Source organism: Bombyx mori, chromosome 5, assembly GCF_030269925.1.
Source record: "Bombyx mori chromosome 5, ASM3026992v2".
NCBI classification, from domain to species: Eukaryota; Metazoa; Arthropoda; class Insecta; order Lepidoptera; family Bombycidae; genus Bombyx; species Bombyx mori.
Window position 1 is genome coordinate 4997112 of NC_085111.1, and position 27108 is coordinate 5024219.

Sequence of the window (27108 nt, forward strand, 5' to 3'; positions counted from 1 at the left end):
ATTCACATCAATAAACATTTTTATTTCATTTTCAAAACAATTGAATTACATAAGGTGTTGAATTAAAATAATATATTTAATTTCTGATACAACTTTCAACTGATTTTCCTTTGATTTTGTCAGTGAGTGTTCGCCCTACTGTGACGTTTTGTCGACGTAGTTGTGTGCGTGTGGGAGACGAGCGGAGTGAGGGGATCGCGGTATTTGTCGCGCACGCTGCGTGCATTTACTAGTGTTGCGCGAAGAGCGCGTGTAGTTCGTGATATTTAGAGGTGACTTGAACTGTCACACGAGACTACACCCGGCTTCATAATGTCAAGTAAGATAATAATTGTTTCTTCACAATCTAAAGTTGTTTAATTCGGCAATTTTAATTTCATTTTACAATATATTCCTAGTTTATCTTTTGATAACGTAGTTGAAATGTTCATAATGTGAGATTAACAAATTGAAATAAAATATGAGAAGGTAGTTTGATATTATCATGATATTCAAAGCGGTCTTTTCCTAAAAGTCGTCTTCATTCGATTTAAATATGTGAATTTCATAAAATATATACATGAATTTGATGAAATAATTTTATTTAGTACTTTCGAAAGCAAATTAGGTGTAATTAAAATACAAAATATATAGTGTGACTTACAACTTATTCTACAAACAATATTAAATTTATTAACTTCGATATAGAAATATGAAGAAATGAATAGAAATAAAACCAGACGGCCATTAAGATGCTACAGGAACAATATTTTGATAAAATACTTGTAATTCATAACTCATTGATCACGCAGAACGTCACACCTTTAGGATTCCTAAGAACCGCTTTAGAATTAATTGAAATAGTACCCCGTAACTGACAGCTTTCACTTGTGTAAGAATGTCCCGATAGTAAACATAATTGTAGATATCTGTTGTACATACTTAACACATTCATAAATAGGCTTATCAACACGCGATATCAACCGTTTTGTTATACGCTGCACTATCGTAATCTTGACCGTGACTTTTAATAGTAGATACTGTTAATTTGTTGAAATTAACGAACTAATTTGTGTATGGCTCTAATAAATAATGAAAAAAAAAACTAACTAATTTAGTTAAAAGTGGTGATTTTACTAAAAAGAAAACATTGAAAGTAGGTTTACGATAAAAATAAAAAAGAAACGCGATAACTTGTTAATATTTATAAAGCACTTCTTATAAATAAACAAAAGCAATTAAAACTCGATTGAAAGAAATTGAAAATTATCAGATTTTTTAACATTAGTCTAGCCTTTACTATAATTATTGTCTGTTTAAACGAAAAAATAACATACCCTCCGAATGAAGTGCTTTCCCCTTTGTAAGTTGAAGAAAATAACAGACACCATATGGCGAAAGATAAGAAAGACCATTGCGTACATGTATTATGTCTATTTTGTTGTTACACAAAAAAAATTACTTTTCAAACAAAACAACAGACTTCAAGACCTAATACTAGATATTTAGAAATATGTATAGTATTCATTGTAATATGTTAAATGACCAAACCGTTTTGAGTGGTTAACTTGGCTTAAGCTGAAATGCTTCAGAACGCCGGCTAAGCAACTATTCAAACCGGAACGTGGTACTTCGCGGCAGAAATTGACAGGAATGTTATTATTACAAGCCCGAGCGGGCTCATTGCACACCAAGCAAGTTGTAGTTACTCGCCCAACTGAGTTTCTTGCCGGATCTTCTCAGTGGGTAGCGTTTCCGATCCGGTAGTAGATTCTGCGAAGCACTGCTCTTGCTAGGGCCAGTGTTAGCACCACTCCGGTCTGAGCCCCGTGAGCTCACATACATGTTAGTGCGAAGCTGAAATAGCCTCTCAACGCTATCAGCATAGGTAGAAAAAAAAAGTAGTTACAAAAAATGTTGACAAAACTGAACCTTTCATGCGGTGAAATTTCATTTTGATTTTGCTCATGTTTTTGTCAAGCGTTCAATAATTTAATGTAACATCTCGTAGGAAAGCCAAGAAAAAAAAAACAATACTATTTGGTTAGAAAACAAATTTCATTAAATCTGGATCTTAGAAGGTATTTCCGATATAGTTGTCGGTGCGGTTTGGTGTTCACGTGTGCTCGACGACATAATATAACGAATAATTTTTGGCTTCTGATGATATAAATTTTATATATGGCTGATAGATCTTTATCTATTTGCTTGCATAGGAATTTTGAGATCAGATGATCCTAGACTGATTATATAATCTATCCGGCTATCCATCAGGAGATACGGTCCCACTATCCCGGTCAAGTCCTCGTTCTGCCCCCAATTACACCTTAATTTACGCGTTCCAAAAGATAGAATAACTGTATAACAATTCTTATGATGATTCCACCTTATCTCTCAAGGTGGATGACGGAGTTTTCGTTGTATTGCCTATAACCTCCTGTAACTGCCTAGTGCTGGAAACTCTCTCCTAAAAACTACTAGATCGATAATTATTTGGGCTTCTGTTTTTGAAATCTTATCTACCGTTAAAATAGGAATTTATTGTATGACCCTCCGTCCAAATTATCCAAATTATTATATTTAAATTGGGTAGAATTCCAAACATCTCAGCTGACTTATTATTATAACTTGCGGTTTCAGATCAGATTCCTTCAAATAGGTATTGGATACAAGACCTTCATATAGGTATTAAATGCACTGGTATTCAATACTCATATGAAGGTCCAGACTCGATTGTACTGGCGCCAGCGTTTACGTGTCTACGTTTCAAGTTCACGGCTCTGTCACATTAAGTATTGAATGTATTATTATTCTGAATTGAGAAGCTGAAATAAAGTTTATGCTAATAATTAATTATAATTTGTATTACCTACGATTTTTGCGAAGGTATCAAAATTTCATGGGCATTGGAGCATTATATGGGCATTATAACTCAAATTTTATAAATGTTCTTGCGAATTAGATCAATCGAATTCTTCCTGTTTGGTATATTTGCTTATTACGGGATCTCAAAAAAGACAACACCGTCATCGCTGCATTCCTTCATTCCGCTAAACAGTCGACTGCCCGCGTGGTTCCATCTCGCCGGACGGGCCGCACCTAAATAGAAACCGCAGGGACATTGCTCCCGATGTGCGTGTCTGATCCTGCATCTAAACTCAAGTGCCTTGTTGGGGTGCATTTTGGAAGCCAAAGTATTTTTGTACACACCAACAAGTCCCTGAACGATTCGTTATTAGGTAATAAATTCTGGTTCGGAAGCAGCTTTTAATGTCGAATGTGAAAATTTTAAATTCATTTAACGACTTTGGTACGCATTATAAACATTATACAAACATTCTGCGGCTCCTCGCAAATAGCGTTACGTTTTGGCCTTCATTGACGACATTTCCTGGAATCAATTTAGAATTCTGCTTCCTATGCGTGTAACGTGTAAAGGATGTTTCTCCAATAAATCTCGTTTTCGTACGATTGGACTTAAATACCTAAATCGTAAAAGTAATCTCGTAGATATGTCGTGAGATGAAAGTACCTGAGCAGTACCGGGCTCGCTTGTGGTGACAGAAGACAGTGTTTATTGGTTTAATTGCGGAACACACCCGCGGCGACATGCTCACGCGGAATATCTGACGCTATCCAGTAGTTTTATTTTGAATTTTATTTGTGTCGCGCTATTTCCGAACAGAACGTGCGGCACTTGTCTAATACAAGGCAGCCTGTAATGGCCCACGCGGGTAGAGAAGCTGGGAATTACTCACGTCAAAGTATTTTGTTACCTCGCGAAGAATTTACGTTTTTAATGATAATTGAAATGGAAAAAAAAAGATCGCAAAAATTACAACACTGGTTCTAATCAAAGTTAATAGTAAAGATTCATTTGAAATAAACATTATATTCAGCAATAACTTAGTGCTTTTAGTATTACTTCCAACGATAAACGTTAAAACGCTATTCAAGTCTTACTGAAATGAATTTTTGTATTGCGCTTTCTTTTTTTTTTCCTACCTAAGCTGATGGTCTAGAGATACCATACCAGCGTAACCTTAACTAGTAGGTGAGCTCACGGAGCTCAAACCTGACGATGTTGCTAACACCAACAAGACCCGTGCTTCGCAGGATCTACCACCGGATCGGAAATGCGACCCACTGAGAAGATCCGGCGAGAAGCTCAGTGGACTTGTATTGTATTTCCTTGTACCTTTTTACGACGATGATGCTTCAAAATTAATAGAAAACTAAAGTACGACCTACGCAATACTAATAGCAGACTTCCTGGTTATTTTCGATACGCATTTACGTCGTTGGCACCATGATTTTAGCGATTACATTAGCGATTTTATTACATACTAGCTGACCCGGCAGACTTCGTAGTGCCTCAATCGATAAATAAAAGACCGACAAGGGACCGACGGTAGGCAGCGGCTTGGCTCTGCCCCTGGCATTGTGGAAGTCCATGGGTAACACTCACCATCAGGTGGGCCGTATGCTCGTCTGCCTACAAGGGCAATAAAAAAAAACACATCAAAGGAAAAACAAAATTGTATTTTTTATTTAATTCCGAGCATTTTCATATTTATCTACCTTTTAAACCTTCTCTGGACTTCCACAAATAATTCAAGACCAAAATTAGCCAAATCGGTTCAGCCGTTCTCGAGTTTTAGCGAGGCTAACGAACAGCAATTCATTTTTATATATATATAGATTTGTTACGTATGTCCAGATGATTTTTAGTCAATCGAAACGCTAGTGAATTACATTACTATATTTACTGTGCATTGTGACTAGTAATAAAACATGTTTTTCGTGTAGCGTTTAAATGTATGTATGAATCGTTTCACGTGATCGAGTATTCTGAGTATTGACAGAGAAATGCAAGGACGCAGCACATTGTTTTCATAATTCACGAATATAAAACGGACAGACGTTGGAATAACATAAATAAAAGTTTTATATCGCCTAATAATACGTAAGTTCCCGTGCATTTGATGTACGATATTGTGTGAAGCTTTTAAAAGCTAAATTTATCCCGCCACTCTTGATATTAACTATGTTGTGTTGTTAAATTAGAATTAATATGAACATCATTGATCTTACTTATTTATGTATATACATAAAATAATAATATAGTGAAATAGTAAAATACGTATTTATTTTTCTTGCGCTTACATTATCGAAATAACACTTAACGTAAAACGTGTAACTTTTCTCACCAATGCAAAAGAGTAGAGCGGTTTTTATAATAGAAGCATACATGTATAATAGAGGTCTGAAATTTTACTAAATTCATAACAAGAAAGTTATTGTAATTAAAATTTAAGATATGATAGATATAGAAATCACAAAACGATTCCAATTCAGCGACTCGACTCAAGTTAGGATTTACGTGTAGTGAAAAGACACATAATATGTACCTACAAGACGAGAACAAGACGAGAACTAATTAGGTACAACGCTTATATCTAAATATCATTTGTGTGAAGTCATCAGTTTTCTGGTTCCGTTTTATTCTAGAAATTTCTGGCCAAAGGCTGTACGATTTACTAGTAAAGGACATAGGAGTACGACACATGCAAGATCCTTCAAACCATCGGTTTTTTTTTTTCAAAATTTTCTGGCAACCTATTGTGACCTGTACCGAGCGAATGGCTTAGGGGTTAGACAATAATGAATAAGTTATTAAAAATATTTCATATCAAATAATTGTAAATAGACATAACAAAAACCGACTTCAATTAAAAAAAAGATATTCCTAAACAAATTAATATATACTAAAAACAATAATCATCGAAATCGGTTGGCGTTGGAGTTACTGAGTTATTCATATATTTGTCGCGCACGTACTTAAAGCAAATTCAAGTAACTAGACTAAATTGATGAAAAATGGGACCACACGAGAAGCGTCAGCTTTCTGATAAAAAAAGAATCGTCAAAATCGATTCACCCAGTCAAAGTTATGAGGTAACAAACATAAAAAACAGTCGAATTGAGAATCTCTTCATTTTTTGAAGTCGGTTAAAAATACTGTTGGATGCAGATCGAGCATGGGTAACTCTGGCCACAAACGACTCCTACGGCTTGGGAGCTCTGGTGCTGGCCCATTCGCTCCGCCGCGCCGGTTCGGTGTACCCTGCCGTAGCACTCATCACACCTACCGTCAGTGAAGCTATGAGGTGAGTGTTTATAAATGTTGTTCATTAAAAACTGTTTTCATTTGGTTAAGTTGGTAGACGTTTATGTCATTGACCTATATAGTAGGGACACGACATATTGTTCTATACGTACAATTGCTTATATAAATAGCACCCATTTTGAAGGAACATACATAAACATATATCTATCTCGTTCTTACTCAGCACTTTAACTCGCAGGAAAACAATATAACAGTATTTCAGTGCGTACATAAAATGAAACATGAATATACGTAAATATCTCCGTCTCCGTCTAATGAGGCCGAAAATCCGCCATGTTTAGCGCGCCAAATGTCATTGTCACGTCAGTTCGGCCGTCTGTTTTGGGTTGTACATTATTTATTGACTATGATATCGATTTAATATGATTGATTATATAAAATTTCATAATTTATCATGCTTAAAACATACAAAAATAAAAATTAAAACGTATTTTATAGGATCTCAAGAAAGTCGATGTCCTAAAACTATTATCTATATGTATTTAAATTCATTATGGAGCCCTCATCCGAAAAATCCATTTTTCGGTCGGAATCTATTGATCATGACACTAATCATAAATACCTCTTTAAAATATGTTATCAAAACATATTTAGACATTCTGTTTAGATATTTCGGGAAAAAGGCTACCGACAAAATCTCTTCGAAACTATTTAAATAAAATAGTTTTATTCCGCAGTGAGTAAAATACTATTGTAAATTTGTTAAATTTTTAATAATTAAGTGATTTTAGAGAGGAAGTCACAAGGAATGACGTTTGTAATTAATGAATAAATGTTCTGTAGGTGTTTTTTTTTTCACGCGGTCCCTTGATAAGTTTAAAATTTGAATCACTCTCAAGCGAAAGTGATTCAAATGGTGCGGCGCACCTTCCTTGGGGTGCGCTGCGGTAGTATGTTACGGACTTTAGAGTCAGCAAAACAATTAAAATAGATTGTAATAGTCTAAGAAAAACACGTACTCAAAATACGATAACATTTAGCATGCTAGAAATGGGCTGATGGCTTTGAACTATGCCATATCTTTATGTTTTGCGACAAACGACAACTTTATAAAATTAGTGTAGCAACTTTTAAAAATCATCATATCGTTTACTTGGCCAATTCGAAGGACGAACTTGTCTTAGATTTCACCCTTCTAAATCATATCATATTTGCACATAACAATATACCTACTTACTTCCCATTAAAGTATAAATTCTACAAATAAATAATACTCAACAATATTTAAAATAAAATGAGCCAAGAACGTTTATCGATAAAACCTGATAACATTGAAATCTTTTGTACAGCACTAAAGCCGCCATGTTTTGTGGCCAGATGACGTCACAGTGGCACGAAATTTTGGTTGACGTTTCATTTCCATAGGTTTCCTACTTCATTGGTTTATGTTTAACCACAAGCTTTGCCAGAGCTATTACTTATGTAATTTAATTTTGTTTTTGAAAGTCGACTTTTCTTGTGAAAGGTACAGCTGTGTTTATCATATACTTGATGTTGAATTGGAAATTTTTTGAAATTGAGATATATTGTAATTATTAAAATTGATGGGAATCATCGTCAATACATGTTGTCTGAGATATAACTTATTGGTTGTGTAGTGTATTTTGAGCCGAAACCATGAGTAAATGCCATGAGCTGGTCTATCCAACAATAATACCCACTAAACGCACTATACCTCCGTATCGAGCTACTATAATAATATTTCAACAAAGATTTTCTCCATGGCCCAAAAGGATAAATGAGCTCACAATGTACTAAAGCCTTTACTCACACAATACCCAAATAAATCGCTTCAATAGTATTGGAATAACAGCTACCCTTTTAACCGGAACGTATGATGGATTTGCGAGAACAACCATACCGCCGCGGTAAAACCCGTGAAGGATAGCAAGAATGAATAAACATTTATACATATTTGAGGCGTAACGTCCGATATCCATGTTTTTGATTTTATTTAATGTAGTTTTATTTTTAATTTATTGCCCTTGTTCTATACTAGCTTTTGCCAGCGAGTTCATCCGCGTGGAATAGTTCACGAATAATACTTTATTTTAGAACAAATTTGTTTAGCATAAAAAACGTTATAGTAAGACAACCTTGACATATGCTGCCGCGGACTTTTTTTAGATCTTGTAAAGGGGAACAATTCTGTCATACATTATTTTAGCAAAATTTTTATCGTTTCTGCAGCCCATGCAGCGGAAGCTCTCAAAAGGGGAAAAAACCCCTATTTTGAAACATTATTTATTGGTGCTCCGCTTGTATTGAGCTTAGCATGATGTTAGCCTTCCTCAATAAATGGGCTATCTAACACTGAGATAATTTTTGAAATCGGACCAGTAGTTCCTGAGATTAGCGCGTTCAAACAAACAAACTCTTCAGCTTTATAATATTAGACTTTTTAAATTAAGATTTATTTTGGTAATCGATCTAAAAGCAGTCGGTGTAGAGACAGTAAAATACTATTTTTGAGGAATTTTGATCCGATCGCATAAATCTAAATCGATATCTCACTTTAATACCACTGTATACTGTGTCCTAAGAATACCTAATAATATAGATACCTCAGTCATAACTGTTGACGGACCTAATAAAGAAATGAAAAATTATTTAAAGAGCGTATTTACGATTGGTATGGACATGTGATGCGTAGAGAGAAGATGCATGTGACTAAGAGATGTATGGAAATGGTTTTTCCTGAGAAACACTAAACATTTAATATATTTTATATTCCGACGAACAGGGATCGTCTTCGCGCAGTTTTCTCCGAAGTAGTCACGGTAGACGTTCTGGACTCAAGAGACGCGGCTCACCTGGCCCTCCTCCAGCGGCCAGAGCTCGGCATCACCTTCACAAAGATCCACTGCTGGAACCTCACTCAGTACGAGAAATGCGTATTCCTAGATGCCGATATATTGGTCAGTAAAGTTCTATTTAATTTTACAACTCTTATCCTCAATTATTTTCATAGGAGAGAGAACATGCTAGAAGGATTTGTACGTTATGCTATGGCAACGTTGGACATTAGATGTCAATAGGTTATTCTAAGGTTATTAAATAGTTTTCATTAAGAACAACCTTGTTATGTAATCTATACATGAAAACGAAGATTTGAAAATGGAATTTCTAAGTTACCAAAAAATTTGATTTAGAAGGGAAATTTAAACAAACAAAAAAACGGATGTACGAAAACCAAGATTCGAAAATAATTCTAGAAACTTTTGATAAACAAGATTAAATGTATTATTTAATTTAAAAAACCAGATCGAACTGGAATTATTACCTACACCAAAACAACTCATTTAAGTTATACACTAAGCGTACTTGTTCGCCAAAACCAGTATAATATTTATAGAACTAAATATCAAATCTTTTAAATTACAATCTTATATCTTGTTAACCAGAAACAGCGGTGAAACTAAATGTATCCTATTGAAATCATCGCAATAAAATTCCCAGTCGAATATGAAACTAATGTAGGTACGGCCAGTTTACCAATTACGCGGCAATATCTTTCAATTGACCAACGGTTGCCAGCCCACATGTCTTTGTAAAAAAATATATATATATAGTTGTCTTCACGTTCGGCTTAATCAATTATTATTTAACGGACTGTCTGTAGGTTTAATAATTTCGCTTTTATCTACGCCATTAATATAGATACCGTGTTTTGCATTTTGTTCGCTCGATTAATAAGCCCATAGATATTTACAACGTAAATGTGCCACCCACCTTGAGATATAAGTTCTAAGGTCTCAGTATAGTTACAACGGCTGTCCCACCCTTCAAACCGAAACGCATTACTGCTTCACGGCAGAAATAGGCGGGGTGGTGGTACCTACCTGTGCGGACGCACAAGAGGTCCTACCACCAGTAATTACGCAAATTACAATTTTGCGGGTTTGATTTTTATTACACGATGTTATTCCTTCACCGTCGAAGTCAATCGTGAACATTTGTTAAGTACGTATTTCATTAGGAAATTTGGTACCCGCGCCTGCGGGATTTGAACACCTTTGCATTTTGCATCGCTAGATACGAATTTTATCAAGGCATTTTGTTTTGAAATCACAAGCATAATTATAAACAAATGTTGGCAGCGCTTTTTACGGACGTAGTGGTATCGTAATCATTTTCTAGTTTCTACCAATCGGATTTTGGGATAATGTTTATTTTGGATGTAGTAATAGTTTGTTTTAGCGGACGTAAGGCGGCGATTATGTGTGATTTTAATGCGGAAACTGTTTTCCAGGCGAATCCTAAATCGATGTACATCGGACAATATTTGTTTTTGCCAAAAGCTAAAATTGGCGCTCTCAAATATTTAAACACGATCGAAGTTTTTAGCTATACGCTTGCGAACGTTGACGAAATAAATTTTAAGATAAAATGTGTCCGAATTAAAAAAGAAAACTTTAAAAGAAAACATAAACACAGTTGCTATCTGCGCTAAGTGTCTATCTACATTTGCACACCTCACAAAACAAATACAATGATAATAATAATTGAAGTAAATTAATTTGTATTAAACAAACTATACCAACGTCTTTTTCTGTCATGAAGCAGTAATGCGCTTCGGTTTGAAGGGTGGGGCAGCCGTTGTACTAAACTGAAGCCTTAGATCTCATGTCTCAAGGTGGGGGGTGGTATTTACGTTGGAGATGTATATGGGTTCCTCTAACCATTTAAGTGGTCCGTGAGCTCGTCCACCCATTTAAGCAAAAAAAAACGCGTTTTTTTTTATTTTTTTATTAGATGGGTGGACGAGCTCACAGCCCATCTGGTGTTATAGGTGAGATATAAGTTCTAAGGTCTCAAGTATAATTACAACGGCTGACCCATCCTTCAAACCGAAATGCATTACTGCTTCACGGCAGAAATAGGCAGGGTGGTGGTACCTACCCGCGCGGACTCACAAGAGGTCCTACCACCAGTATTTGTAGTTACTAATCTGTCAGTGAACATAATATGAAAATAATAAACGTGACATATTTAAATTGTGTAATGTTCGTAGTTAAAGACGAATGTTCGATACAGAAGGAGCGGATATTGATCGATTTTTAACGACCGATCGACAGATGTTTGCGAATCTCGTCAAATCTATTTCGATCGATTGTTTACCAGATAAGAAAGTCAATGTTACCACCGGACGTCGACTATGTAACATTAGATGATGAGACGCATAACCGTGGCCCAAATATTTGCCGCTAACATTTTTGGACCAATTCCAATTTCGATGCTTTCATTATCTAGTTTTCTTTCGAAGGAAACGCCGAGGCGCCGTCAATGCTTTCACTTACTCGTTAGATCTTTTAATCAAATTACATAACAGAATATATATTGTAACACAGAGTCGTTACGGAAAACGAAAATAAGAGCTACATAAGTCCTGGTGGAGGATTTCTGTGGCGAAACTGGTGGTAGGACCACTTGTGTGTCCGCGCGGATAGGTACCACCGCCCTGCCTATTTCTGCCGTGAAGCAGTAATGCGTTTCGGTTTGAAGGGTGGGGCAGCCATTGTAACTATACTGAGACTTTAGAACTTGTATCTCAAGGTGGGTGGCGCGTCTACGTTGTAGATGTCTATGGGCTCCAGTAACTACTTAACACCAGGTGGGCTGTGAGCTCGTCCACCCATCTCAGCAATAAATAAAAAAAAAAACTATACAAAACTGCGATCAGATAAATTTAGTACAAATATTGATAAATATATTTAATGCTGTTTTGATTATAGACGGAACCCATTCGATCATTGTTATCACGGGTTATTGTGTCAACTGGTTTTTATTCGCACTAAGATAAATTCTTCTTAATGCGTTCGTTATTGTTCGACACGTGGACCGAACACCGGTACCTATGTCAATTTAAATATTTAATTCGTAGTTAAGATAATGCTTATTCTAGTCTGTTCTACATACTGATGTGTTTTTTTTTATAAAATAAACGAGCTAGTTTGTATTAAAAAGTAATACGTATTTTAAAACAGGAATTTGTTTCTGACGTGGGGACACACGAAATAACTTATCAATAAAGATATTGAATAGTTGAAGCTTCTAATATTGAGAGATATAAAATTTCATTGTTGCATGATAATGTATTTATTAATTAATTTTTTTTGCCCTTGTAGGCAGACGAGCATACGGCCCACCTGATGTTGAGTGGTTACCGTGGCCCATGGACTCCAGCAATGCCAGGGGCAGAGCCAAGCCGCTGTCGAAATATTAAAATAAAATTAACTTATTTGCTGTTCCGTTTAAAAATAATACACAAATTACGAAGACAAATTAATATTGTGTACTAGCTGACCCGGCAGACTTCGTAGTGCCTCAATCGATAATGTATAAAATAAACTTAAAACAAACAAAAGGAATCCGTCCGACGGGGGACACATGAAAGGAAAAACAAAATTGTTATTTTTGTACTTCATTCCGAGCATTTTCATATTTATCTACCTTTTAAACCTTCTCTAGACTTATACAAATAATTCAAGATTAGCCAAATCGGTCCAGCCGTTCTCGTCTTCTCGAGTTTTAGCGAGACTAACGAACAGCAATTCATTTTTATATATATAGATTTAGATATAATAATATTTATTCGTAGTTTTTTTATTAGTCCGTGTCTGATTTCCTCGTAGGTGATCCAAAATTGCGATGAACTCTTCGAGCGTGAAGAGCTATCGGCTGCTCCCGACGTGGGATGGCCCGACTGTTTCAACTCCGGCGTTTTTGTCTTCAAACCTTCAAACGAAACCTTCGAGAAACTGATACAATTCGCGCAGCAGCGAGGCAGTTTTGATGGTATTATTGTCTTTCAGTTGCGTTTTTTTTATTGCTTATATGGGTGGACGAGATCACAGCCCACCTGGTGTTAAGTGGTTACTGGAGCCCATAGACGTCTACAACGTAAATGCGCTACCCACCTTGAGATATAAGTTCTAAGGTCTCAGTATAGTTACAACGGCTAACCCGCCCTTTAAACCGAAACGCATTACTGCTTCACAGGGGCAAATAGGCAGGGTGGTGGTACCTAACCACGGTGGTGGTATTTAAAAGGCGATAATCTACTGTTATGCTTTGCGATTACAGGTGGTGATCAAGGGCTACTGAACTCTTTCTTCTCTGACTGGGCGCACGGCGACATCAACAAGCATCTTCCCTTCCTATACAATGTTACAACTGCGGCTTTCTACTCATATTTACCAGCTTTGAAACAGTACGTACTAGAGAATATTTATATCGACGCTTGAAAGGCAAACGTGGCTAAGCGACAATAACTGATTTGTACATAAATGATAGGCAATAACCATATTCGATGCGCAAAAAAAAAATATTTTTAGGTCTATTAAAATCATTTCAATCCTACAGCTAGATTCGTTAAAATATAATTTTTTTCAGGTATTTCAACTTTAAATTAGTCTACTGTAAAGTTCACGCATTGTCGCTTAGTCGCGTTTGCCTTTCGAACGTCGATATGTTATTCAAAGAATTCTATAATTGAGTTCTATTGAATCTATTCAAATCAGATGTTCGCAAAACGTGTACCTACGTACATATTTACACAAGTGCAAATAATGCATTTTGATTGGTTGATTTTAAATTTCAGTTACGGACAGAATTTGAAAATCATTCACTTCATTGGCGCCGGTAAGCCTTGGCTTCAGCGCTTCAACTGGGAGTCCCGGTCGGTCGATGCCCCGGGGTATCTCCAGGAGTTCCTTCAACTCTGGTGGGACCTTTTCGTATCACAGGTCCACGCCCAACTCGACCATTCCATGGTAAGAAGCGCTTTTGTAACAGCACCCTATATCTTAACTGGCTAAACTTTGTAATACACGAAATTCGATTAATCGGTAGTAGTGGTCCTTCTTCAAACGAGGCTTGTGGAGAGTATTAAGCGGTAGGCAGCGGCTTGGCTCTGCCCCTGGCATTGCTGAAGTCCATGGGCGACGGTAAAACCACTCACCATCAGGTGGGCCGTATGGACGTCTGCCTACAAGGGCAATAAAAAAAAAGTAGTTCTACGAAATATTTTGAAACAATTTAGCCCACTGAGTTTCTCGCCGGATTCTACTCAGTGGGTCGCGTTTCCGATCCGGTGGTAGATTCTGCGAAGCACTGCTCTTGCTAGGACCAGTATTAGCAACACTCCCAGTTTGAGCCCCGTGAGCTCACCTACACCTTAGGATGAAGCTGAAATAGCCTCTCAAGGCTATCAGTATAGGTACGGGAAAAAAAAAGAAACAATCTGTTTACTTAGGTAATCGTTATTAAATTCATGTGATATATCAATGTGAATGTCCAAAGGACGGACGAAACGCGAACCTATCATGTTTCGAATAGTATTTGTAACTGTAGTAACCGCGTTACGTATTTAAAGAATCTCGATTTAGGTCGAGTATTGAATTCGTTATTCGATACGGAATCGATATGAAATCGATATGCATTGTTCGGTTCGTTGCGACCGCAGCGCCGCGGTCTCTATTCCTACCACTACCAAGTAAATCGATCCCTTCTCATATCAGCCTCTGATCTCAACACCACAACATGTTTTCCAAGCATTCACAAGGAGACGTTAAAACTACAGAGGTGAGAAAAAATTCGTATGCAATTGACGATTTTGAATCGAAAGTGATTTGTTATTGCGTTTTATAGTCAATTGCTTGCAGTAGTTACACGGATCACTTTTGATATTTTTACGAATCCAGTTTGTTTTGCATTCTCTGCTAGTTTTTGCCCTTCGAAATGTTTCGTTAAATAATTTTCTCGATTGTGATTGAAAAACAATAACGCTTGAAGTTTTCTAAGCTTGTTTGCACACGCTGTTACTCGCACCGATTGTTTGAAGCATACAGTATCCGTGATTTTAGTTTGTGTTTCTCCAAAATACTAACATGCTCTAACTAAACTCATATCCGCTATTCGCTTGACGCACGGTCTAATATGCAATTTTGTTTTGGGTTCCAGTAGATGGTGTTGGTATTTTGGTGAAAGAATCACCGCATTTGACAATAAACATAGTGATAGTTGAAAAGGAAGAACGTTATATATTCAAAGAAATATTTGCTAATGAAATTTGAACAAGAAGCTTAAATATTATCCCTGTGTTTATAAAAATGCAATTGTACATAAAATATTACTAATAGACGCTTGGACAAAGCTGTTAACACCTTGTTATAGCGAAATATGTGTGAAGCTTAGTTCAAGTGTTGATTTGCATGCAACACCACTGAGTTGTTTCACTTCAACCGATAGGTTGAGGTGGAGGCATCACAGCAAGAGCCCCCTGAACATCCCCCGGCGTTACCACCGCAGGACATCAACCAACATCTTCACTATCAGCCAGTTTTAGACCCTGAATCAGAATTTCCCTGGCACAGACCAGGAAACCAAATACCGGACTTAAATATTGAACAATACCATGAATTTTCGGAGCTCCCTGATCCTTGGGATATTTACGGGGGCAACATACCTCCAATGGCAGATGACGTCACGAGTCACCATTCCGTTGGAGACCTCCAATACCATGAAGAATTACACAGATACGCTTGGGAATATCGTTTACAACAAGAGAATGCGCAGCAAGCTACGGAACACTTCCCGCATGCCCAAAGCGAAGATCCTTTCTCACTAGATCATCAACATCATTACGATTATAATAAACATCACTCACATAATTCACAACATTCCGAACTATTACATACTGTCAATAATCAGTTACACGATCATAATTTCCAAAACAATACCCAACCTAGTTGTGATTTTACCCACCAAAATTACATTAATAATCACAATAATACTTACGTTGATATCCAACCAGTACATTGGCATGAGGAACCATCATGCCCGGAATATCCTCAAAGAGAACACACACAACATTGCGATCAAAATCAATTACGGCCTGTTCATCATGATCATAATGTGTACCAAGATTATCAACAAACGCACCACCAAAATCTAACCCACCGAGTTAATTCCACAAACCAAGCCCAGTATTCAGAAAATCATTACGATCATGGACAGGTAACACATAATCATCAAGAAAATTTTGTGCCCTTACAATCAAACGAAAACAGCATACACAATAATTCTATTCAAATACATCAATGTCACAAAACTACCCACACTATTGAGCACAACACACAAAATAATAAAGAATTACCAGAAAATGATTTGGCTTCAAAGAAATCCTATGAAAATCTGATAGATTCATGTCCGAGACAGAGCTACGAAGTACGTCGTCTTGAAGAGGAAAGAAATAAAGATACAGTTAGTTCTTCTCAAATGAATCTCGAAAATGGGCTAAACGATGAAAGTAGCGATGAGAACAACGATTATGTTGAAGATATTAGACCCAGGCATCCTTATGATGGTTTTTATTTACGTCATCAAGTGACCATAGATTCTAGAGGTAGAAAAATTTGTACCCATGAAATCCCTGACATGCCTTCAGTACCTTCGGAGTCCCCTGAGCCACAGGAATATTATTCAGCCGAAGAAGCGTTTAGTGATAGCGAAGATCAAGTAAGTTACGTTGAAATTTATCGCACAAGACGTTCAGGTAATTATCTATTTGCTTACGAAAGTTACGCGTTAAAGCTCCAATTATCGTGTATCTTGTATGAGTGTGTTCTGTTAAAAATGCTTTTGCATGCTTTTGAAGTTTGAAAATAGCATGTATCCTAACGTTATTAACATAATTTCATAAATAGAAAACATTGTAATGATTGAATATTTTAATATTGTAATTGAAATTTTCTTTTGTATATTTACAGAGTGGCGTAGCGGGCAACTTGGCCAGAGTTGTATTGGGATCGGGAACTTCAACTGAAGCCATAGACGATTTAGCTCGTCGTCAAGGTTGGGAAGCCGGTAACATTGACTATATGGGAGCTGATTCTTTTGACAATATCTGGGCAAAAATTTCTCAAACTTTAAGCCAACCCCGAACTTCGCCTCCTAAACAATTGTCGCCTCCTAAGGAAGTCTCTCCACGACAGCCAACTCCTGAACAAGTGGAATCTGAGAATGCTGAGGCAATTCCAGAAACTGTTACCGAGGCAATTCCAGAAACTGTTACCAAGTCAATTGAAGATGCAACAGTAACTGTACCTACCGAAACAACGGTTGAAGAAACTCCATCACAAATTTCCGCGACTACAAATGCTCCTGAAGTTCTGCCTGCTGTAATAGATAGTGATTCTGTCGCAGTACCTGAGCCTGCTCCGGTCACTTCTGAATCTCTAGTGGCCCCTGTTGAGGTTTTGGCCGTTCGCCCTGTAGCGATTGAATCTGAAGCAATCGCTTCGGCAGCTGTACCAACAGTAACAGAAACTCCACCATCTTCTGACAGCACACCGACTGAGACTGAACCTGTACAAAAACCTGAGACTGTACCAGCAACTGAAACTGTAACTGTAGATGCCGGTGAGACTGTACCCTTAGATGTGGCTGAATCTGCACCCGTAGCTTTAGATGAAGTTGCTCCTGAGGTGCCAAGTGAAATTAAAGCAGCAGATGTAATTGAAACTGCTTCTTTACCTGCAAGTGAATCTTCACCGATAGTTGCAAGTGAAACTGTATTAGGAATTACAAGTGAAGCTTTATCTGATGTGCCTCTCGAAATACCTGTTCCAGTAGCGGAACTCGAGCAAGTGCCACCGACTGAAGTACCAACAGTTGTAGAATCAGAAACATTGGCGAAACCAGCAGAGGAACCTAGTATTCCTCTAGTTGCGGATGAACCAGCCTCTGTAATACCAGTGCCAGTAGAGGCGTTAGCAACGGAAACCGAATTGGAAACCAAAAAAGAATCGCCCAAGAGACTGGTTGAATCAGCCAAAGAAAAGATCGAAACTATTGCAGCAGCTACCGAGCCAGCCGCTCCCGAGGTGCCTCAAACCAAAAGTGCTGTCGAAACAATTAAAGACTCAACACTTGCGGAGCCCGCATCTCCTGCTCTTGCAGCCGAAGCTCCTTCCAGTCCCGCTATTCCAGAATCTACTCCAGAGAAACCAGCGGCTGCCGGAGATAGCTCCACCGACAGCCCTCCCTTAGCCAACACACCGTCCAAAGAAGAAGCCCCCGTCGTTCCGGCCGCCAAATGTAAGTATACGCAGTGTCCTCGACCGCAACGACGGCTAACGGCTTCGCACTATCAAATCTCACCCGAGTTATTTTGCAGTTCAAACATTTACTAATACGTTTATAGTTGAGCTTCGTCCGTTCTACGCGAGAGAACCGGTGACGAGTAACCGGTAACGGCGCTGCAAAGCACCCGTAACAGAACAGAACTTGATGTTACCGACATTTTTTTTCTTTTATTTTTCTCTCTTTCTTTTGTGCCGTTTTGTGATGTTTGGTTTTTATGTTTTTTTAAAGAGCATACGTTACAATATTCGTTGTTATTTCATCCAGCTACCGAGGAGGCAGCTCAAGAGACGCGGCTTTGATAGAACAGGTAATGAATAACGAAATTGCACTTGGGCCCAACGCAATGTCTCGTAAACGGTAAATACTGGTTGGTGGAGGAAATGTTCGTCTCCTTTTGTTGCGTCTTATACGCCGCAAAAAAAAACAACAAATGTTTGTCCAAAACATGTGTTTCAGTAGAGCTTTGCGTGTGAATATTAAATTCTTATTTAATGTTATCGAAATTGTTTCGTTGGTTGTTGGGTTGTGTCCAAGTAATTGCAAAGAGTAGGGTCCGCGTGCAGTCGTACCGCTATTATTGAATATAATTTTTGCTACAAAACTACAATAGCGGGACGAACTAAATCGAATTTTATTGTATTTATTTTGAAGTTAGAAAATAAATACAAATGAATTCTTAACGCATGTCGTTGTGGCGATACTTTTGTTGAGTTTGTGTCAATTTCGACGACAACTGTGCGTGAAATTCCAACAACACTCATTATCCGTTTTCAGCTTTGTATGTTTCTTTATATATTGCAAGGAATATTATTCAGCGCTTTCTCATTCTCGGCACCCTCACTTATGTCACAATTCATGAATATTTTTGTACACGTAGAGCATAGTTTAGTTTGATTCGGAAAATTCAAATACTAAATTCGTTTTAAAACCGTCGATCGAAGATGTAAAAATAATAATTGTCCTTGTAATGGATTGCAAAGTAAGCTTTAAAGCACTCCGCCGAGCTGACCCAGATCTCTAACATCCGCTTGCATCTTTTCGAATTAACAAAGTAGCCACGTTTTCCCTCGACTTTGTTCCAGGCCCTAACCGAGCTTGCTCTCTAATGTGACCGCCATACTAACGTCACGCGTAACCGAACCGGAGAATAAAGGCGGGATGATATTGGTTGTGTAGCCGCGGAACGTCGCAAGCCGGCCGGCAAGCTGCAGCTGAGTCCGCCCGCCGCCGCCGACCCGCTCCCCACCCCCGACAGCGAGCTCGAGGACGCCGCCACGCTCGCGCACCAGATCATCGCCAGCGAGCTGCGCACGCCCACTGTCACCGCGCCCGACGCCGACCACTCCCCCACCTCGCCACCCCTGCCGACTCGTGCGGCCGGACTCGCCGTCGACGAGCCCACGGTACCCACGCCACCCGTCGGAGCGGTCTCGCTCGCTAATATCGGAGTCAAACCTACCAAGAGCAAACCTGTGGCCGAGCCGACCCCAAGCGAAGCTGCCCCTACGGAAGCACCCAAAAAAAAAGTTGTAAAGAAGGTGGTGAAGAAGGAACGCGCACCGGGCGGTGAGGCGCCCGTGCCGCCGCCCCGGAAGAAGGAGAAGAAACCCAAAGAGAATTGAGCGTCCGCGCTCCGACCCTTCCCGTGCCATACGTGTAGCCTCGCCTTTGCCGTGTTAATGTCTGATATTATTTTCGAATATTATTATGCTTTTACTTAATATGTACTGCGTATTTTATTATTATCGATTAGATCTAGTTTTGTGTATTCAATACTGCACTAAACAATGTAACTTTGTTTATACTTTTGTACTCCTATTGATATTTTTTTATTTTTCAATCACGCTATTCCGGCTTTTATAATTGTGAACATGAAACTACCAAAGGATACAACGTATTTATTGAATCGAATTTTGTATGTAATTTTTATATTAAAAGTCTATTTTGGAATCAAACGTAATTTTATTTCACCTCTTAGTTCCTAATTGCCTAATTGCCATATTCAAATCTTAACCATGAGTGAATAAATAGCAATAGCCTTTTTGAATTATTTTTAAGAAATTTGAACTAGCGTGAACTATAAAGTTATTTAAGAGCGTCATTCTGTCTATATCTACAATTAGGTTTAGTCTTTATGGATTTCTTAACTACATCGGAGGTATAGAGCTCCGCGTTACTAAAATAAACTTTACGGATCAAAAACATTAGCTTTCTAGGTTTTGAAAATTAAATCCATACAGAAGTCAGAGGTCATTTCTTAATATCACTTAGGTACTTGAGACAAAGCCACTTTGTCGTAACACAATAATGCAAATGAACGCATTACGCATTGCGTAGGTACCTGCCTACCAGGAAATATTACCTAATTTCGTCTCAAAATGAATTTAGTGAACACATTACTTTGACAGCGCCATCTCTCGAACATTACACTAACACTTAGCTAGTATTAGTGAACCTTACTAAATGTAATGTCCTTGTAGGCAGCGTCTTGGCTCTATCCTGGCATTCGGTATCCACTCACCATCAGGTGGGCCGTGTGTTGTATATATATACACGTATATATACGTATGCTCGCATGCGTACAAGGGTAATACAAAAAAATTAATAAAAAAATCCTAAGAATTCACTCAGACCGCGTGCATGAACGTGCCAAAGAAATGGGCAATTATAAAGTTAATTGTCATTCCCAAGATCGGGTATTTTCGTATTCTAGTTTGTAGAGTGAGACAACCGTTATACAATAAAATTTTTATCTCGACCAGGTCGACTAATTAGTAGTTTGAAAGTATGATTGCTTTGATTAAATTGATTGCTTTCAAATTCCATTATCTCTAAACACGCGTACATCGTTTATCATTTCTAATCTAAATGACTGTTGAGCTGAAAAAAATATCAAAAATTGGCTTAGGGTAATAAAATCAATAATCATCAAAATAGACTTAGAGTAATAATAAGGGGAGAGGCCTATGTCCAGCAGTGGACAACTGTGGGCTGTTGATGATGAATTCAAATGAATTTTAATTTAAAAACCACCTCTTTCAAATTCAGTCTACTGTTTGTTGAATAGTCTTTGTTTCCCCAAACTACATTTGTTTTTTTTTTATAATCTTGGACACAATAAAAATACGAGTAAGTATGGAAGTCGAGTTCTATTGTAGTAGCAATGCCGCACAAACACTTCCTAATATAAATGTCGAGTATGGAGAGAACACTATTAACAAACGCAGAACGCGTCCAACATGGAAATTTTAGTTTAAAAATGAACCCTGTAGTCGCCCGAAGACTAAAGTCAACGACGAATTAAAGGCGAAAGTTGACAATACTCAATCTACGGCTGAGTTAGCAGTAGCTTTTAGCATCAGGAGAATATTGGTTCATTTGCGTAAAGTTGGCAAGGTAAAAACCTTGATACGTAGGTTCACCACAAACAGAACGATAGCTACGAATATATATTATATTACTGTTTCCTTCCTCGACTTGTGTCGGCTTTGATAAATATCCCGTCCCGTTTCCCACAGGAAAGAAAATATCTATACTCCAAAATTTTATTGAGATTTTAAGTAAAAAAAATAATATATTTTTATTGTTTAGATGGGTGAATGAGCTCACGGCCCACCTGATTTTAAATGGTTACCGGAGCCCATAGACATCTACAATGTAAATGCTGCCATCCACCTTGAGACATAAAATTGTAAGATCTCACTTTTAACAGTACAATGGCTGCCCCGCCCTTGAAACCGAAACGCATTACTGCTTCACGGCAGAAATAGGTGGAGTGGTGGTACCTACCCGTGCGAACTCACAATACGTCCTACCACCAGTAAAGCGAGTACCCCAGCGTGTGTTACCGTGTGTGAGTGGTGTCTGTTGGATTTGGTGGATTTGATGAATGTTGTGTGTCGAGTGGCTGTTGCGTGTCTGACAGTTGTGGCGTGCTTTGTGAACCGCATTGTCATTTGTTACTTGTCATGAAAATTTTGGTATATTTTTGATAATTGTAAGCGGTCAGGTTGCTTGGATCCTGATTCAGCTGTCTTCGAAACTGACGTCGTGTTCGAAACTAATACCCCTTAAAAAATTATGGTCACTTTTTCAGAGCACTGATTCAAACTAGAGTAGAATACTCATTACACTTGGAACACATGTCTCAAGCTGGTTAGTGAATACGCCGTAATATCTACGGGCTTCAGTGAGCATTTAAGAGCAGGTGGGCATTGAGATCGTTCACTCTCCTACGCAATTAAAAAAATCCATAATTATTTCCAACTTCTTACCGTTTATGATATAGGAATCGTTCACTTATAGCATGTGTGATTAGTTAATTATACATAATACATTTATTTGTAATAACGCCCTTTCACAACTTTGTGAATGTCACTAAGATTAGCTTCAATTTCAAAAGATCCTTGTAAATAACAAATTGTAGACATTTTTAAAGGATTTCTATAATAATTATAATAATGCCATCTTCATGACTAAGACAACTGTATTTTAAAAATACACGTAAAACCATTAATGAAACAGAAAACGCTTGCCAATAGGTGTCACTCTCCGCTAAAAATTTATGAAAACCTCCCTGAAAAGCAAAAAATGCGTTTGGAGGAAAAAAGAAATTGCATCACAATTACAACACGTTTTAATTATTGAAGACTATGCACACAAGCTAAATGCAATAAACATTTAATGGGCCCAAGCTAGTATGGACAATTTGAATGTCGCCATCCATTTTGAGACAAAAGTCTCAATTATATTGTTCAGCAGTTGTCTCGCTCTTCAAATATAAACGCACGACTGCTTCGCTGTTGACATAGGCCAGATGACCCCATGATTGTGTTAGGACTGTTAGGTATATACAAATGCATATCAATGTAGCATTTTCTATTGCACAGATTTCCAAGTTCTCTATAGGTCCGGTCAAATAAACTATAAATTTTCTATGACTTGGAATGGGAATTCTCATGCACAAAATTTCTGAGTAGGTATTTTGACAATAAAGAATTTTTCGCTCCAATAGCGATGAAAATAATCAAGACTATCCGAGAGTACGAGACAATGCGCCAAAGCCTTAACCGAAGACGACAACGACGCTTACACTTGAGGATCTCTTGTCCTATTTTTGTCCCTATCTCATCTTGCTTTTGATCGAAGTGTGGTAGTGTAATCATCGAAAAAAATGTATTTAATTTCCCAAGTTGTAATGTTTTCAGCATTTAGCGCCATCTATTGTTGACAAAGAGAATAAAATGCTGTGTAAAGCGCCATCTCGTTAAACTCGTATGCCACACATTCTTTTGCTTTCTCAGAAATTACGTCCAGTTTGAATAGTGAACGGGGAACGCAACTGCGAAGTGCAGAAGCAAACGAACGAAACGAACGAACGAACATAAACAAAACCAGTTTGACAGACATCGTGTTCAGCGAATGCTGTGTCGCTCGTAACTACATCCCGCTATTGAGATTCATAATGTTTATAAACAAAATTGGATCGTAAATTTCACGTATCAGCAATTTTAAAGTCTAACTTTGCTAAATACCTGTAATCATTACACATAGTATTAATAAATACGACATTTTCTTGTGGATTCGTACATTTTATTTAAGTGAGTAATCTTGTAAGTTGTAGCGAGAACTGGGCATCGTCGATTCTTTTAGGACGGTGGATAAAAATGTGAAACTAATGTGTATTTGTTGTGAATACTACGTGCTGATGTGGTTGAAGGTAGATAACTCAGATTGAATCAGGAACTGGCTGGAACCATGAAGTGGCTAATTTTGTTATTGTTGGTGCCATCGTGCCTGGCGCATTTGAATGTTTACCTCAGTGTTGCTGAAGTGATGCGATTGTTGGGTGAGTACAGGATTTACTCCATCTAAAATTATATAGATCAAATTTTGGCTATCCCATGATGCGTTTCGTTATCATGCAGATATCGCCCAATATCACAAGATAAAAGAAATGACTGACGCGGGCGCTGTTATGTTAAATTTCTATATTGTAATATTTCTACACCTAATTGTACTTTAAAAATAGACATTATTTATTTATGATAGTTATCTGACGAAAAAAAGATCTATTTTATTCTAAATTTAAAAATCAATTAGTTCGCAAATGACAACTCTAAGGTCTGAGCAGTACAGTGGTTAGCAATATTAAAAATAAATGTGTCGATGAAATACATAACCTAAAGTAGTTGTACAAATAAAAAAGATAGAAATCCAAAAAGTACCAAAGAAGAATCGCCGTAATTGAAAACTACGTATTTAATTTGAAGTCTGATGAAAATGCTCGAATTCATGCTAATATTAATCGAATATCAGATACCTCAAAACTACCATACAGTAATAAACTAAACATACAAATACACAAAAAAGAAAAAGAAATAAGAGTTGAAATAATAATTATATTTATTTATTATATTCACAACTATTTTCGAGCCTGACACACCCGTATGATATTAAATGTGAATCTTTAATTCAATACGTTTAAAGAAATGTACCTACATTTACACCTACCAACTTACCTACCTCTATCCATTAATCGTAGTTCTAAGAATAAGTCGAAGTGACAGATTTGAAAGAGACCGAGTACATTCAGGTAACGAGCTTAAAGCAAATGCGCACAATAAGTAGATTTTTTGTTGACATCAGTCTTTTGTCAACTCAACCTGCAGCCATAGAGCCCAATCTGTCTTTGTCAACGTAAGAATCTTCTGCCTTTTGTTCTTGCTTAAAAATTAAAATCATAATACCCGCTTCATACCGAGCCATTCACCGAATTGTAATTTCTATGAATTTATTAATTCTATTAGTTTTAAGTATCTAGTGAAATATCGCTAACACCCCGCCACAAATATGTCAAGATTGTAGGACGTATTCTGAACGGGTATTTTTGCCATCCTACTTATTTCTGCATATCTCCTGCGTTCCGGTAGGAAAAGAGCTAAAGTGTGCTTATTGCGAGTTTTTTAACTTTACGATCGCGTAAAAGTTAACTCAAATTTGTATGGAGCTGGGGCAGCTTCATAATCCTAGCGGCAAACGTGTAGGGGCACTGTTCCAACTCCATACAAATTATTAAAAGACTCGCACTAAGCACACTGTTTTTTTTAAATGCAATGAAAACTTCGATTTGGCTCGAGATGGATGCCGAGATGTATCTTTGGGCTTCGGCCACCGCTTAACTCAATACGGGCCGTGAGTCGGTTCATCCGTATATACATTACAAAAAAATATTGACAAAGAAAATGCCCAACATAAAAATTAACATATCTGGTATCTTTATGTGTTATCTGGTAAAGCTTCGTGCTGAGGACGACCCGGAATGGGTATCTGTCGGATCGATCGGCGCAGCGGGTATGTGTAATTTATTTAAGATGACATTTATGGAGATTCTATGGAGCAAAGCCAATAAACACGACGCCTAAACGAATACTTCGGAGTATTTCTAAAAATGTTTTTTTTTTACAAATAGCTCGACGCTGCAAAATATCGAGCCAAGTTGTGACGATACAAAAATCCGGATCTGATATAATAATTTTGTTTCAATTCATTCGAACATCCTCCAAATGGGTTAGAGTTAATTCGTTCACACTCCTTCATGTGAACATCTGTTTTTAAAGTGTCCAGTAATAAAAATATACACATAAGAATGTCACATACATACGTTTAATGATAATTTTAAGTTAACATAACCATACAATATAAGTCCAGAAACCATTAAAAATGCTATACAAATTTCAATGGGTCATTTAATTTCTGATTTCTAACAATGACCACTTCAATTTAGTCATTAACAAAATTCAACAACGTTCAATACACGTAATCTTTGTTCGCGTGCATTAATTTAGATCATGTATTCTGATTAAAACGCAAAAGTCTTTGCTTGCAAAATTTTGTAATATTATGTTCAGTCAACGGACACTTCCTTCGTAATTTTACGTACAATGAACTTATTTAATTACATCATACGCATTTTAATGAATTAATATGTGAGCTAAATTATAATTAACCTAATTATATTCATATTAGGCCAGAAGATTTTATTCAGTGATAAGTTGTCCTACTACTATAATTCATAATTATCTGGAGCACTGATGTTAGACCACGCTTTGCGTCAATGAGTATTTGAATTAAAGTTTTCTTTTTTTTACTGTTTAGATATGTGGACGAGCTCACAGCCCATCTGGTGCTAAGTGGTTACTGGACCCCATAGACATCTACAACGTAAATGCGCCACACACCTTGAGATATAAGTTCTAAGGTCTCAAGTATAGTTACAACGGCTGCCCCACCCTTCAAACCGAACCGCACTACTGCTTCACGGCAGAAATAGGCAGGGTGGTGGTACCTACCCGCGCGGACTCACAAGAGGTCCTACTACCAGTAAAGTTGTTTTAATTATATCCAAGAAAATCGATATGATACTTTATTAATGTAAAAGTTAGGCCTTTATTTATGTTCTTCGAGAATAATCATAATCTTAGCAGCGACCGCTGACTAACCACCGAAATAAATCTTTTAGAGTATGCTCCGTCCTTAAATTTCTTATTATTTGTATCTTAAGTTTCACTAGCCTTGCGGTGGGTTAACACGTAAGTAAAAAAAAACTTGAAGTAACCCGATACTCGAACGAAGTGTGGGGTTTCGTCTAGACGAGGTAACCTCTTCACACGAATACCGCGTAACACGATTCAGCATCTTAGATGTTGATAAAAATTGAAATAAAATGGTGGTGAGAGAATTTGATAGACTAATAAAATTCTCATACCGTTTAGGCCCAATAAGTAAGA

At 37.4% G+C, this 27108-nt stretch overlaps 2 protein-coding genes across 9 annotated transcripts in view; both read left to right on the forward strand.

Moving 5' to 3' along the window:
* The first annotated feature begins 56 nt into the window (after nt 1-56).
* On the forward strand, nt 57-20274 carry LOC101741984 (glycogenin-2). 7 transcript variants are annotated; one of them, XM_038010966.2, is made up of 10 exons: nt 158-319; nt 6014-6149; nt 8913-9087; nt 12805-12967; nt 13256-13382; nt 13773-13944; nt 15422-16690; nt 16942-18271; nt 18584-18626; nt 19496-19607. In XM_038010966.2, the coding sequence occupies exons 1-9, from the start codon at nt 313-315 to the stop codon at nt 18616-18618; spliced, it is 3414 nt and encodes a 1137-aa protein (XP_037866894.1). In that variant the 5' UTR covers nt 158-312; the 3' UTR covers nt 18619-18626; nt 19496-19607. The 7 variants fall into 7 exon arrangements, with proteins under 7 accessions (XP_062524554.1, XP_062524555.1, XP_021207763.2 ...); XM_038010967.2 differs by having other exon boundaries at nt 19402-19553; XM_062668570.1 differs by lacking the exon at nt 15422-16690 and having other exon boundaries at nt 57-319.
* Nucleotides 20275-23622: 3348 nt separating this feature from the next.
* Nucleotides 23623-27108, forward strand: part of LOC101741833 (tyrosine-protein kinase Dnt) — a 53102-nt gene continuing 49616 nt past the window's right edge. Inside the window, exon 1 of one of the 2 annotated variants that reach the window (XM_062668573.1) lies at nt 23623-24167. In XM_062668573.1, the coding sequence (XP_062524557.1) occupies nt 24077-24167 (91 nt within the window). In that variant the 5' untranslated portion in view covers nt 23623-24076. The remainder of the gene's footprint in view (nt 24168-27108) is intronic. The other variant, XR_009973154.1, reaches the window with a different exon arrangement.